Genomic DNA, 16,182 nt, shown 5'->3' with positions numbered 1-16,182 from the left:
GGTGGGCAGCGGATGCCTAGTTAGTTCATTCAAATTAAGCCTAATGACTAACGGGGCTTACTAATTAATACTTGCCTGCCTACACAGTCTAATGAGGTCCAATACAAGTACTGCATCATATTGAGAAGTGTTTACAGTAATTTTTTGACTATAATTCACACTGATTTGTTAGTTAATTTTTGAATAATGAATTATAATAATTAATGTGATGTTTAAAAAAAGTAACAGTACTAATAAATATATCAAATAAAATCAACTTTATTTATAAAGCACATTTAAAAATTTACCACAGGGGTAGCCAAAGTGCTTTACAATGGGCAGGTTAAAAGATAACACAAGAGAAACGATCAAACACAACACAACACAACACAAACAGAGCATGATAAAAAATAAATAACTAACATAAATAGAACATAAAAAAATAAAAACAGGTTCACAGCAGGTATATTATGGGGCGCCATAGCAGGATGGATATCACTCAGTGTTAAAAGCCATGGAATAAAAGTATGTTTTTAAGAGAGATTTAAAAACAGGAAGAGGTAGGTCGTTCCAGAGCTTGGGAGCAGCAGCGGCGAAAGCTCTGTCACCTCTGAGCTGCAGCCTTGTGTCAGGGACCGTCAGTAGCAGCTGATCGGCTGATCTTAGATATTTACCCAGAGAGAGGAGCGAGACATTCGTGTTTGATAATCATACTAATAATATCATACATTTTACTTATTAAAATGAAAACTATATATAAAATTAATTTTTAAAAATATTTATAAAAATTAAAATACAAATGTAACATTTCTAATTATAAATCAAATACAATGTTAAGTATATATTTCAATTAAAATATTTTTAAATAATAAAGTCATACAAATACTACTACTACTACTAGTATAAATAATAAAATAGAAAATATAACATATATATAAAATAAATAGAAATAATAATACATATTGTGTTATATTATAAAATGCATGGATTAGAAGAACGTTTTTCTGCCTTTACAAATATCATTATTATAGTGTAGTATTTTTCGTTTTTTCTCTGAATATTATTCTGTTATTACCCCAAAATAGTGATAAAGTAATGACTGTTTTTCTCATAAACATAATGACTTTATTCCAGAGATATTTTCACTTTCTCATCACATTTGTTGGTCTTTCCAGAACATACTCATTTGGAAGCTGATAGCGTTTGAGTGTCAAAAAGCCACGGTAATGTCCCTCTAATCTCGTTAGCCACTCATCTACATGCGCGTATCTAATTACATCAGCTAAGAATGCATCGATATTGTTATTGACAGCTGTCTTGGGTACCTCTATGTTGTAATGTGGTCTATTTGCGGCATTATTGCCCTTCCGTTTTGAGGATTCAATTATACATACCGGCTATAACATGAGGTAGAATATAATGTAAGTGAAAAGAGCCCTTTACTATCTTTAGCATACCATACAACACATACACAACAGGCAGGAGACATTGTCCGAGGGCTAAAACACTGTCATGACTGTCAGAACTGCCTAGATGCCTGTCAGCTGTTTGTTGTATCCTTGACAACATAATAGCAAGAGTCTGCCTTTCCAATCTGAAGTGGGATTTACACTTGACAAACCCCTTTTTTTGAGGAAAAGTCTGTCGCCTCTTTCATTGTATTGTTTTTTTATATTCTCTCCATCCCACACATTTGTCCACTTCAGCTCCACTCCTCCCTCTGTCTTTTCTATATCCTCTCCAACCTCTAACCCTTTGTCTTTCTGTTGCCCACACCCCAGGTCAAGTCCCCGACTCTAGCGGTGCTGAATGATGACTCTGGCCGCACGCTGACCTCCTCTGACTTTAACCTGCGCTGTTTGACTCCGGACCAGAGGGTGGAGAGCCTGCTGGCCTTCAGCAGTCACGAGGAGCTGGACCGCTTCAACCAGGATGCTCGGCAGGGAAACCGACACCCCGAGCTTTTTGCACTGTATCCACCCGCTGATGAGGTAAGGTCTTAAAACTGCCTTATCCAATTACACACTGATGTCGCTTTTTGATGCAGTACCACCTGAGGGATTGAAGGTCACGGGCATTCAATGTTAGGTGCAGTGATTTCACCAGATTCTCTGAACCTTTTGGTGATATTACGGACCGTAGATGGTGAAATCCCTAAATTCCTTGCAATAGCTCGTTGAGAAATGTTGTTCTTAAACTGTTTTTTTTTGCTCACGCATTTTTTCACAAATTGAACGCCCCGTCCTTGTTTGTGAATGACTGAGCATTTCATGGAAGCTGCATTTATACCCAATAATGGCACCCACCTGTTCCCAATTAGCCTGTTCACCTGTGGGATGTTCCAAATAAGTGTTTGATGAGCATTCCTCAACTTTTTCAGTCTTTTTTGCCACTTGTGCCAGCTTTTTTGAAACATGATGCAGGCCTCAAATTCCAAATGAGCTAATATTTGCGCAAGATAACAAAGTTTACCAGTTTGAACGTTTGCAGTCTATTCAATTGAACATAGGTTGAAAAGGATTTGCAAATCATTGTGTTCTGTTTTTATTTACCATTTACACAACGTGCCAACTTCACTGGTTTTGGGTTTTGTAGATACAGAGTTGAGTTGAGTTGACTTTGAGTTTATTTCGAACATGCAAGCATACAACATGATACATCGCAATTTCCAGTTTCTCTTTTCAACATGTTCGAAAAGGAGTAGGAAGAAGCAGAGTTTATTTAATCCTACCCCTTTTCTTTTACATAACAGTTGCTAAAACTTTTGTTCACTTCCTGTTCTCAATTTATTCACAATATACTCCATAAGTAATCACAATAAAAATAAATAAATACATAATAATTGGTGAAGTAAGTCATATTACATATGATGAGACAAGTAAGATTATTTTGAGAATGAAAGAATGGATGGATGGAATAAATCCAGAATGTTTATCATGGTTCTTCTTCTTTGTACTTTGTAAACACTTTAAGTTTGAAGAGTTTCTTGAAGTGGATCATATTAGTACATTGTTTGATTTCTTTGCTTAATCTATTCCATAATTTAATTCCACATACAGATATACTGAAGGTCTTAAGTGTTGTACGTGCATACAAATGTTTTAAATTACATTTTTCTCTAAGATTATATTTCTCCTCTTTTTTTGAGAAGAATTGTTGTATATTCATGGGTAGCAGGTTATAGTTTGCTTTGTGTATAATTTTAGCTGTTTGCAAATTCACTATGTCATGGAATTTCAGTATTTTTGATTCAATAAATAAAGATTTTGTATGTTCTCTATATCCAACATTATGTATTATTCTAACTGATCTTTTTTGTAACACCGTTAATGAATGAAGTGTACTTTTGTACAGAAGAAGAAAGAAAACATATTAAGGTTTTCACTGTGAGAAATTTTAGAAAATACCTTTATCCAGATCTGCACCAAAAGGTTAATTCTGCCTTGGTCCCAGACACATCCCTTCATTAATAAGTCATGTGTTTTTATTATTTGGAGATGGAACACCTACTTCCTTTCTTCTTGCACAAATTAAAAAATAATGTGTCTTCTCTGACATATTCCAGGAAGACGCAGTAGAGATCCGGCCCATCCCAGACTGCCCCAAAGAACACACTGGAGACCGCATCCTGATCCGAACCCAGGCCATCAAGTATGTCATACATTTTCTCCTATGACTTTAGCAGCTTTTCTTCTGGCTCCTTCAAGAGAGAGAAGCGGCAGACGGTTGTATCGGCATCAAGATGTTGTAAAGCAGGGACGGTGACGACATTGAGCATTCCTGAATGCCTCGTCCAAACATGACGAGGTCACTGCTTTTTAGCCACTAATTTACTGCACCTCTCAAACCATGTTTGTTTATTTTGTGTCATTCATATACCTTTTCCTCCACGAAAGTGGAAAATATTTTAGTTGAATGTATTTCCTGGTTTGCGGTTGAACCCCCATAGCACATATACAGTAAATAAAGTCCTCCCAGACACAGCAAAGAAAGACTTAAAATGAATAACTAAAATAGAAGAAATACAAGAATAGCACAGGGCAAAACCTCAATTACACGTCTAAACCTTTGAGTCACGTGCTATTGCTGAACGGCCAATGTTTTTTTTCTCCTTAGGTTCGAGATTGACATTGAGCCTATATTTGCTACCATGGCCTTGTATGACTTGAAAGAGAAGAAAAAGGTAAGAACATATATAGTATCTCGCAAAAGTGAATACACCTTATTCCAGCAATCAACTTATTATAGCTTCTCAAGGAACAATACTTTGGAGATTACTATACTTTAAAGCAGTGGTCCCCAACCTTTTTGTAACTGCGGACCGGTCAACGCTAGAAAATTTGTCCCACGGACCGGGGCGGGGGGTGTATGTTTTTTTGGGGTTTTTTTGTCATAAAAAAATACAATCATGTGTTCTTACGGACTGTATCCCTGCAGACTGTATTGATCTATATTGATATATAATGTAGGAACCAGAAATATTAATAACAGAAAGAAACAACCCTTTTGTGCGAATGAGTGTGATTGAGTGTAAATGGGGGAGGGAGGTTTTTTGGGTTGGTGCACTAATTGTAAGTGTATCTTGTGTTTTTTATGTTGATTTAATAAAAATAAAAATAAAAAATAAATTTAAAAAAAATATATATACAGTATATATTTTTTATTTCTTGTGCGGCCCGGTACCAATCGATCCACGGACCGGTACCGGGCCGTGGCCCGGTGGTTGGGGACCAGTGCTTTAAAGTACTCACTGTAAAACTTGTAGAGAATAGTAGATCTGCTATCTAACAATGACTCAACACAGCCATTATTGTTATAAGAGCTAAATAACAAGATAATTGTGTCTTGTCTAAAATCATGCGTAGAGGTGGTAGCATCATGGTTTGGGTGTGCACGAGTGCTGCTGGGTGCTGGAGGAGCTGCGGTTCAGACAGGACAAAATTGTAGAGTGCAACAAAGATTTGTACAAGAACTATTATTTTGAACAGTAACTTTAGCTTTGATGCTAACTCGGGGTGTAGCAATTCATTTGATCAACAATTTGATTCGATATTCATGGTTGCCATTATAAGTCAGGGAAGATCTTATTTTTTAGAACGATTCATTTGATATGATTCATTGAGTAGAAATCGATTCAGTAACTTTTTAGCAAAAACAAATCAACCTATGTGACTGTGAAATAAATACTGGATAATGGACACTGCAGATGAAGTTTCCAATACTCTTCTTATTTCTTGTAAGGGACTTATGTATAAATGAATTATGGATGCAAACAAGCAAGTAGACAACAATAATGACCAATGGATTAACATTTTATTTGAATTAAGTGCAACCAACACTTCAGCAGGTTGAACTGAATTAAGTGCAACCAACACTTCAGGTTGAATTAACAAGAGGAAGCACTTTCTGCTCAAATTTTCTACATTCTAGCAACATTTTACCAATAGATTCACCTGCTAAATTAAGTTCCCCGACCCGGCCATACAGTATCTGTTCTCCGCTCCCGGCATCGGTGATAACGGACAGCGTCCCAGGGGCGCGGAGGAAGCCGGTATGCCCCCTCATACCTGTTGAGGGTGTTGGCACCTTGCTTCCTAATTTCCATAGCCTCTTTCATCCATCTCTTTTTATTTGTTTCTAATTAAATGATTTCTCCTTGGCTGCCATGTTGTGTTACGGAAGTCGTGCATCGTCTGACTTGCTAACTTCTCTTTTGCAGTTTAAAGTTGCGTTGCGGCTTTAAATTATTGTGTTGTGTCGTTTGTATTAGTTGTGGCATTTGCTATTGTGCTGTACCTGAAAGTTTTTGTGTTGTAATTATTGATAGTGTCTTGTGGCGTTTGCCTTTGTTGTGACCTTTCTCAGCCACCGCAGCCTTTTTGTTTTGATGACGGGCAAAATAGACCTAACCTTTAACATCCTTATCAATAGAAGTGCTGAACTTCATATAAAGTCTGCCGTTCTCATAGGGGAACTGCACTTTTTTGGGGAATTTTGCCTATCATTCACAATCCTTATGAGAGACAAGAAGACAGAAGTTTTTTTTTGGTATTTTTTGCACTCTAACATTTAAAAATTGGCTTGTTATAGGTAGCTAGCAATGCAGCTAATGGGAGCAATCAATTCTGCCGCTGAATCACTTAAAAAATGCATTCAAAAACCGTCACCGATACTTAATTTACGTTCCGTAATCTGTACAATAACCTAACTGTTAAACGTTGTTATTGTAAGAGCGAACACTGAGGAACTCTTTCTAGCATAGTAACACATCAACGTGCAAAGCTAAATACGATATGGCAAGAGATAAGCTAGCTTCTATGTCAGCGCGAAACGTGGTTGAGTTTTTAATGCACAACACTGCGATAGAACACCAATCTGTACTGACTGAAAAACATGAACGGTCATATTATAGTATCTGTAAAGTATTAGCCCACATTTAATGCTTTGTTTGTACACAGCTACCTATACAATGTATGCTGTCTGTCATGATACACACATGACGTGCAGCATGTATCATGACTGACTCGATGCACAGTTGTCTCTTTGTCCAGCTGGCTGGGGACATTTTTTATGGTTTATTTGGGGTAAGCACGCCATTTATGTCGAAATAGCTTGTCTCCAAATTCCACATTTGCAGTTTCGAGTCGATTTCACCTCACTCTTATCGGCTTCAGTCTGTTCCAACGTCTCACCCTCTTCTTCATGCTCTCTTCTAGAAGCAGCAGTTAATCATTTGTTCATTCAGATTCATAAAGATAATGGTGTGAATCCTCATTTGTCCAAAAATGGTCATGTTCATTTTCTGTTACCAAATATGCCATGATTAAAAGACACACAAGCTTTTTGTATTCGGAAGTAGGAACACACTGGACGTCGGATGTGCGCTGCTATGGAAACAGAAATCAATGCAAGGAAGTCAGCCGTGGAAATGATTTAAAATGACCAAAATACGGTAAATGTAGAACATATTACATATTGTTATGAATGCATCTGTTACTACATTATATATAGACTTCCAGTGTGTACACAACACGTTAATGGAGGGTTTTGAAGTTGTCATAGAGGGCTTTGACTATGAGTCGCATCTTCCAGGTGTTTTTTATTTTCTTTAAAATCCTATTTAAAAAAAAAAGATATATGTGTTCATGTCTCTTGTGAAAGAGAGGCAAAATTCCAAGAAAAGGTAAAGTTCCCCTATAAATAATCCAATGTTTTCCTTTTTCTAGTATACAGAAAATAGATTGATTCCCTTTTAAAACAATCTTGGGTCGACACCTATCTTCCGAAAGGCAAACTTGTTGAGCACAGATCGATATACTTGAAATTTAGGAATTTAACTCGATGTATGGATCAATCGTTACACTCCTAACTCTAACACAACTTGGTGGCTGTCCTGGCTGGTCCATAATATTATAGACTCTCTGTAGTGTACAATCATTTAAAAAGAAAACTGCACAACATGAGAGGTGTCCTGTCTAGTGCAGAATTATTATAGACAACTAATACTGTTCCTGGGTTGCCACAGCAATAACAGATGTTATTCTCTGTATTATAACCAAATGTATCATCTTAATGCTTTTGTTGCTGTTATTTTCAGTTACGAATAGTACACATTTCCTCTTTAAATAAGTCATTAGACCATAATAAAGCTGTCAGCATAACTTTGACTCCATCTGAGGCCAAGGCCCCTAGCAAAAAAACATTTCTTAGTTATCTCCACTGGTTGTTAAGCACAAGCTAAATCCTTCTGGCCTTTTCCCCCCCAGAAAAAAAAGAAATCCAGCTCAGTCAATCCATCAAAAACAAGCAAACAACCGTGGCTCAAAGTACTTGGCTTGGAAAATACTGCACGGTATTAGTAGTGATAGAGCTAAAACATGTTGTAGGTCACAGTCTATTCCTCGCTGATGTGAGTACTTTACGATGTGCAGTAGTGCAAGAGACATGCCACACTATAATAACATGTGGAAGAAAACTAATGAATTCAATCAGTATTAGTGTATTTGTTTGATAATGTGGAATCCTGCTATATTGAGCTGGAATACAAGTTGAATTAATCGTATGTTTCCATTAGGGGATGCACTGTTATTTGAATAGGAGCCACCTGAAAGGCAACACAACACGCTTAATGAGATGAGCTGCAGGGCTGTTATACTGTATGTATTATAAGATGTGTGTTTGGCTCTTACGAATTACAGTCACTCACAAAAGTAAGAGGAGATGATTGTGCCCTACTTCACAATGTCACAGAACATGTTGGAATTCATGTTTCACCTCAATAATATTGGTGGACCAGAGGGCCACTTCTACTATTGTGTCGAGTCCATTCATCCATGTTAACCTGTTTACTGTTCAGAATGATATGAAATATTAAATTTAGCGGTCTATAATGCGGTATTCTAATCCGATGTATTGACATAGAATATTGGTCTGATATCTGTATTGGGGGCGTGCCTTAAAGGCACTGCCTTTAGCGTCCTCTACAACCTGTCGTCACGTCCGCTTTTCCTCCATTCAAACAACGTGCCGGCCCAGTCACACAATATATGCGGCTTTTACACACACACAAGTGAATGCAAGGCATACTTGATCAACAGACATACAGGTCACACTGAGGGTGGACGTATAAACAACTTTAACACTGTTTCAAATATGCTCCACACTGTGAACGCACACCAAACAAGAATGACAAACACATTTCGGCAGAACATCCGCACCGTAACACAACATAAACACAACAGAACAAATACCCAGAACCCCTTGCAGCACTAACTCTTCCGGGACGCTACGTCCTCCATCTCCCGAATTCGGAGGTCTCAAGGTTGGCAAGTATGGATAAAAGTGCTCCAATAAAAGCAGTCCTTCAGCGCATTTACTTGTGCAAAGCTCAACAGCTAAATTAGGGCTCTGAATCTTTAGGCACCACACAATTAGATTTTTAAGGGTTACTGTTTGATTTAGAATCGATTTTCGATTCAAATGATTCTCGATTCAAAATCAATACTTTGAACAAAAAAAAAGCCAGTTCTACGATTACCTACATTCCTCCATAAAATAGATAAACAGGTCTGATAAATTTATAGCTCGATTGGTAGAGTGGCCGTGCCGGCAACTTGAGGGTTCCAGGTTCGATCCCCGCTTCCGCCACTGCCGTTGTGTCCTTGGTCAAGACGCTTTACACACCTGCGCCCAGTGCCACCCACACTGGTTTAAATGTAACTTAGATATTGGGTTTCACTATGTAAAGTGCTTTGAGTCACTAGAGAAAAAGCGCTATATAAATATAATTCACTTCACTATATTACTTAAAAAAAACTGTTTTTGTTTCTACCCAAACATTTAATAAAGTTAAATGCAAATAAGGCAACAAGAGAAGTAACCATAATTTCTCTTTTCTTAAGAACATCTGTACAGCAGATATGGACATGCACATCAACAATGTGATTACTGGCTGGAAAACACAGATTTATTAAAACAAAAAATGCTTTAAATGATTAAGAATCGTTACAAATAAGAATCGCGATTCATTTGAACATTTTTTTTTTTTTGCACCCCTAATCTAAATGTCGTCCAAAAACACAAGGTTGGTCTTTTGTTGTATTTTAGTGAAGTCATTTACAAAACGTAAACATGGTTGGCTATAGGCTACTATAAGCTAACTGGCAACTGTATTACATAACATCTAAGCACACAATAGCACACAAGCTAAACATATGTCATAAGTTTCCTTAATTGAACAATACTGCAGTCTAAAAAACACATTTGTCAATACAAACAAGTATCAAATAATTATAGTTGCTTATGACTTACAGACACAAAGTCTCCAAGACAGAAGCGAATAAGAAAGTATCCAGTAACAAACGTGTCCACATCTTTCAACTTAGTGCATCATGAGCTTAACCTAATTAATTATTGTGCCCACTAGGTGTTGCCAAAAAAACTTATTACCTCTCTACTTTATCTTAAAAACAGCATACATCTATTCCAGATGGTTATTGATAAACAGGTTAGTGTTTTTCATGCCTGATTTCACTTGATTTCTAATATTCCATACTAAAAAATAATACAAGTACTGTATTTTTCGGAGAATAAGTCGCTCCGGAGTATAAGTCGCACCGGCCGAAAATGCATAATAAAGGAGGAAAAAAACATATATAAGTCGCACTGGAGTATAAGTCACATTTTTTGGGGAAATTTATTTGATAAAACCCAACACCAAGAATATACATTTGAAAGGCAATTTAAAATAAATAAAGAATAGTGAACAACAGGCTGAATAAATGTACGTTATATGAGGCATAAATAACCAACTGAGAACGTGCCTGGTATGTTAACGTAACATAATATGGTAAGAGTCATTCAAATAACTATAACATATAGAACATGCTATACGTTTACCAAACAATCTGTCACTCCTAATCACTAAATCCCATGAAATCTTATACGTCTAGTCTCTTACATGAATGAGCTAAATAATATTATTTGATATTTTACGGTAATGTGTTAATAATTTCACACATAATTCGCTCCTGAGTATAAGTCGCACCCCCGGCCAAACTATGAAAAAAACTGCGACTTACAGTCCGAAAAATACGGTATGTATGATTTGTGCTGGTATTGTATCTGAACCATATCACTATCGGCCAATGCTCAAGGCTCCAATATTGGTATCGTATCGGAAGTGAAAAAGTTGAATCAGGACACTCAGAGTCGATAATATTGATGCACCAGCCTGGTCACCCGTCATGTTGTGTTAGCATTAGCATCAATGGTAATGTTGCTGTTAAAGAATCATGAGATTTTTCTTGTACAAACTTTTACTAAGATGTAGTGGTCTATAATACCAGTGGACCAGCCAGGACATCTCTTTATAGTGTGCCCTTGAGCAAAAAGCCCTTATGTCTCCTGTAAAACCTTGAAATGGAGAACGTCTGTGTCGCAAACTAGCGGTCATAGGGATTATGGTCTTTCTTACAGTTGGAAGTGTCACATTATCGCTTACTCAAAGTTACCTTTCCTAACTGGTAGTCAGTGACCCGCAGCCTTATGGAGGTTAATGCAATGTTCTGTAGAGCACAAAAGGTCCGCCGGGCACAGACTGTCTGCTAAAGAGCTGTGAAATGTGTTTTAGGACGCTTTGTTTTGCGTAACATTTGGCCCGTTAAGATTTCCCCTTTCCTGTCCCCTCACTAGTTTCCCCTTTTTCTACCCATGTTATATTTTCTGCTGCTTCTACACTGCAAAAAGTCAGTGTTCAAAAACAAGAAAAAATACGAAAATGAGGGGTATTTTATTTGAACTAAGCAAAATTATCTGCCAATAGAACAAGACAATTTGGCTTGTCAAGACTTTCCAAAACAAGTAAAATTAGCTAACTTCAATGAACCCAAAAATACCTTAAAATAAGAATATTCTCACTAATAACAAGTGCACTTTTCTTGGTAGAAAAAAATAATATGAGACCTTTTTGCTCAATATGTTGAAAAATATTCTTAAATAAAGTAAATGCTGGTGCCATTATCTTGACATAATGATATGCGCTCGACATTACATTTCTTGAAACCAGCAAACTTATACTAAAAACTAATTTATTGTTCTTAATGGAAAGACAACAAGGCAACCACTTGTTACTCTCGGGGTCTCCTAGCCGCTCAGGCAAATCATATTATCTAAAAATGCATTTTTCCATCGATAACATGACATCATCGCGCCAAGTGCATGCTCTTTCAGTCAATTAGTGCGCATATATATACAGCCCGGCCCCCGGCAAAAAATTTTTTAATTGTAATTTTGAAGAATTTATCTGAATGTCCATGAACTATTTCTGTTCAAAATTATTAGAAATGTCACATGTTAAATGTTTAAATGTCAGTTTACTTTACTGTGCCAACTGTACTACTATATGAGTACGTATTTTCTATTGTTTCATTGAAAATAAAACAGCAAAGTCCATTTGGCCGTCATCTGTTTTAATTATGAGACACAATTGTGTCAAAGTCATGATTTTTTTTTTTTCATGCTTGAAGTAAGAAACTATTACTTTAAAAAAGTAGTTTTATACCTGTGAGTGTTGACGGCACAGCTTTGCAACAGTTGATATTCTAGTTTCAAGCATGTTTTACTCAATATAGGTCATAAAATCTCAGCAACAAGCTGTAATATCTTACTGAGATAATTTAGGACCAAAATCCTTAATACAAGTAAAATACTCTAACATAAAATCTGCTTAGTGAGAAGAATGATCTTATCAGACAGAAAATAAGCAAATATCACCCTTATTTGAGATATTTAATCTTACTTAGATTTCAGTTTTTGCAGTGTATGTTGTTTCCCTGCATCCCTTCTTCTTCTTCTTCTCTTGTTTGCCTCATGAGAATTCTCAGCCTCATGTTTGTTTTTCAGCTCACAGCAGTTTTGTTGTCGTTTGGCATCTGTGAAATCTGGAACAGATGTTTGTATAAATCCACATAATTCTCTCGTTATTAATCACGGTCAGGATAGGTGCACGCACAGGGTTTGACCCAAGCAGAGGCTTACTTGTGAATGAATGAATTGATGCACGCAGCACTGAGATTTTGCGAGGGATGCTGACGTGTCCATGACATCATGCATATTAATCAAACTATGACATTTGTGAACGAGAGAGGCATGTTAGTAGAACAACCTCAGGGGTGTTCTACTGACTGGTGAGCTTGTTTGAAGACAGCCTCTCATGCAAATACAGTTCAATGCTGATACAGAGATGCAGAACAAAGAAGCTATGAAGATGCATGGAAAAATGCCACATAATAATGCAAAATGTTGCAATTTGAACGCAAGTGTTTTTCATCGGGGACCTCCAAACATGCCACGGACCTGCTGTCCCACATATCACGTTGCAATTAAATCCCATATCTATTTTGTAGTTAAAAGGCTGACTTCCACGAGTGAATACATTTGTAATTAAGCATGAGCTCGGAACAATAGCCCTCTTGTTTTTAACGCCTTAGCAGCAGAAGACTGACGATAATACGGTGACCACACCCTGTAGTGAACTTTCACTCCTCAAAGGGAACACATCTGTCTCTCTTCCATTTGGCTTCCTGCAGGCTGGACTATTATCAACATGAGGTTTCAATCAGAACCAACAGTGACAGAACCAAGCATGTCATCTGATTCACCGATGTTGTTTAGACATCTGGGACATTTTTGGCTAACCGCACAAGTCTGCTGTGGTGCAGCGTAGTCCATCCAGAGAATCACAAGGATCACATGACCCACACATATGGCTTTGTTCATAGCCTGAGGCTGAGGTGATAATATTTCAGTGGTTTGCATTGCAACCAGAGTCCACGGAATCACATCATTTCAAATACTTTCAAATATTTCCATTCATGCATACTTCTTCTTTGGAAATGGTTACAAGAAGGTCACTGTTTATTTTTCAATCTCATTGAAATGTTTAGAACAGTCCTTAAAATGTCGGCGTGGGCCAAAAATTGTATCTAATGTTATGATATTTTTCTTTTAAGCACACCTTATTATGGGAACCTATTAATGATAGGTAGTGTACATTTGGGATGTCTACAACCATGCATTTATTAGAAGTCATGTTTTGTGGTTTTACATTTTATACTATTTTTTACTATTTAAACTAATGTCAAAAAATATTATATGTAAAATATATACAGTATATATTTATATATGTGTGTGTGTGAACCCCGTGACTGCGTGGGTTCCCTCCGGGTACTCCGGCTTCCTCCCATCTTCAAAGACATGCACCTGGAGATAGGTTGATTGGTAATACTAAATTGGCCATAGTGTGTGAATGTGAGTGAGTGTTTTTTTTTTTTTTCTTTCTTCAGTTTATTTTGATTATGAACACACTTACAGCATAATACATCACTCAATTTCATATCATTTCACTTTACATCATGTCCGAAAAGGAGTAGGAAGAAGCAAAGCTTATTTAATCCTACCCCTTTCCCACTTCAGAGCGTTTACAAATATATACATTCTTTTACTGACTTTTTTATAGTAAAATGACATCCGTGAATGAGTAATACAACAGTTTTGTAATATATAATTAAGTCAGTCATTATTAACATACTGAGATGAAGAATATCTTATTTTCAATAAAGTTGAACGTATTTCTCATAATTCTTCTTCTTTGTACTTTGTAAGCACTATTAATTTGAACAACCTCTTAAACTGGATCATATGAGTACAATGTTTAACTTCTTTACTTAATCCATTCCATAATTTAATTCCACATACTGATATGCTAAAGGTCTTAAGTGTTGTACGTGCATACAAATGTTTTAAATGAGATTTTCCTCTAAGGTTATATTTCTCCTCTTTAGTTGAGAAGAATTGTTGTACATTCTTTGGTAGCAGGTTATAGTTTGCTTTGTACATCATTTTAGCTGTTTGCAAATTTTACCAAATCGTCAAACTTTAATATTTTTGACTCAATAAATAAAGTGTTTGTGTGTTCTCTATATCCAACATTATGTATCAGTCTAATTGATCTTTTTTGTAACACGGTTAACAAATGTAGCGCACATTTGTAGTTATTTCCCCATATTTCTGCACAATAACTCAGATATGGTAACACTAGCAAGCAGTAGAGAATATGAAGTGATTTTTGGCCCAGGACGTATTTTGCTTTATTCATTATTGAAATGTTTTTGCCAGCTTGTGTTGTATATTTTGTATGTGAGATTTCCAGTTAATTTTATCATCTATTAATAGTCCCCAAAATCTGGTTTCTTTTACCCTTTCGATGTCTACTCCGTCTATTTGTATTTGTTGTCTGTCTATCTGTGTTGGCCCTGTGATGAGGTGGCGACTTGTCCAGGGTGTACCCCGCCTTCTGCCCAAATGCAACTGAGATAGGCTCCAGCACCCCCCGCGACCCCGAACGGGACAAGCGGTAGAATTTTTTTTTTTTTTTGTCCTGTCCAGCTTCTCAGGCAAATCATATAGTTGATGTCGATGCCCATATCGGCTGTTCAGATTTACTTTACAAAAGAGAAGTGTAGGATACTTCTCTTGTTGCCTTATTTGTATTTGACTTTATTAAATGTATTTGTATTATCATTTGGTGCAGGAGGGGATAGAAAGAGGGAAAAAAAGGAAGACAGAGGGGGAAATTGTGGAGACAAGAGGGGGATAAGACAGAGAGACAGCAAACACAACAATAACAACAATAGAGCAACATCAGCAAATACGACATGTACAAATATGATGGTAAAATTGATAGCAAAGAAGCCGTTAACGAAATAAATAATAATACAGAAATGACAATGAGCATTATTACACTACAAATGGAGCATTACAAATACCAATAGAAATAGCGCTATTGATAATGAACAATACCAATAATTTACCTCTATTATCAACAATAGTTGTTCAAATGCAACTATACATATACGTAATGATAACTTGAGATACAAAATAATGCAGAAAAATGGAGGGGAAGAAAGAGAAGCAACCTATATTAACCTTGTAGATTGTTATAGTAACGATAGGTTAAGCTTTGTTAGTGTGCCATGTGTTACCCAGTTTCCCCTAGGGCAACAACGTTAATTTATGTTTAAAGAAACGTGATTATGTGCATGAGTGTATGTATGTACTTGTATACGTACAGAATGTGTACATGTATGTTTGTACAGTGAATGTATAGAAAATGGATTGATGGATGGTGTGTATACATACATATATATGTGTGTGTGTCTGTGTGTATTTTATATATACACACACATTAACATACACACATATATATATATATATATATATATATATATATATATATATATATATATATATATATATATATATATATATATACATATACATATATATATCAGTATATATATATGTATTTCTAATTACTAATTAATAATGTTTTTATTTATTATTCATTAGTATTACTATATATTAAAAAATATTAAATAGCTATTGATTAAAAAAATTCTGATACAACGACTACTAAAACTCTAAAAATGTTTTTGTATCCTTAAACATTTTAATCATATTCTGGCGAATCAGCTGTCACCTAACTGCCAACTTCTGACATCAGAAACATTATTGGCAAACCGGATCCAATGCAGATTGTATATTTGGCAACATTTTAATTTAAGTTTAAAATAGGAAGTCCCATTGGACATCAGTTTAGGCCAGGGGTTGGCAACCCAAAAGGTTGAAAGAGCCATATTGGAC

The 16,182-nt window shown here is 36.2% G+C and overlaps 1 protein-coding gene across 3 annotated transcripts in view; it reads left to right on the top strand.

Annotated features, from left to right (window-relative positions):
- dock8 (dedicator of cytokinesis 8) overlaps positions 1–16,182 on the top strand; it is a 173,447-nt gene that overhangs the window by 50,662 nt on the left and 106,603 nt on the right. For all 3 annotated transcript variants that reach the window (XM_062025731.1, XM_062025730.1, XM_062025732.1), the window contains 3 exons: positions 1,761–1,970; positions 3,545–3,630; positions 4,096–4,162. In XM_062025731.1, coding sequence (XP_061881715.1) covers positions 1,761–1,970; positions 3,545–3,630; positions 4,096–4,162 — 363 coding nt within the window. The remainder of the gene's footprint in view (positions 1–1,760; positions 1,971–3,544; positions 3,631–4,095; positions 4,163–16,182) is intronic.

Source organism: Entelurus aequoreus, linkage group LG17 (genome assembly GCF_033978785.1).
Source record: "Entelurus aequoreus isolate RoL-2023_Sb linkage group LG17, RoL_Eaeq_v1.1, whole genome shotgun sequence".
Classification (NCBI taxonomy): domain Eukaryota; kingdom Metazoa; phylum Chordata; class Actinopteri; order Syngnathiformes; family Syngnathidae; genus Entelurus; species Entelurus aequoreus.
This window is presented reverse-complemented; position numbering and strand designations above follow the sequence as displayed.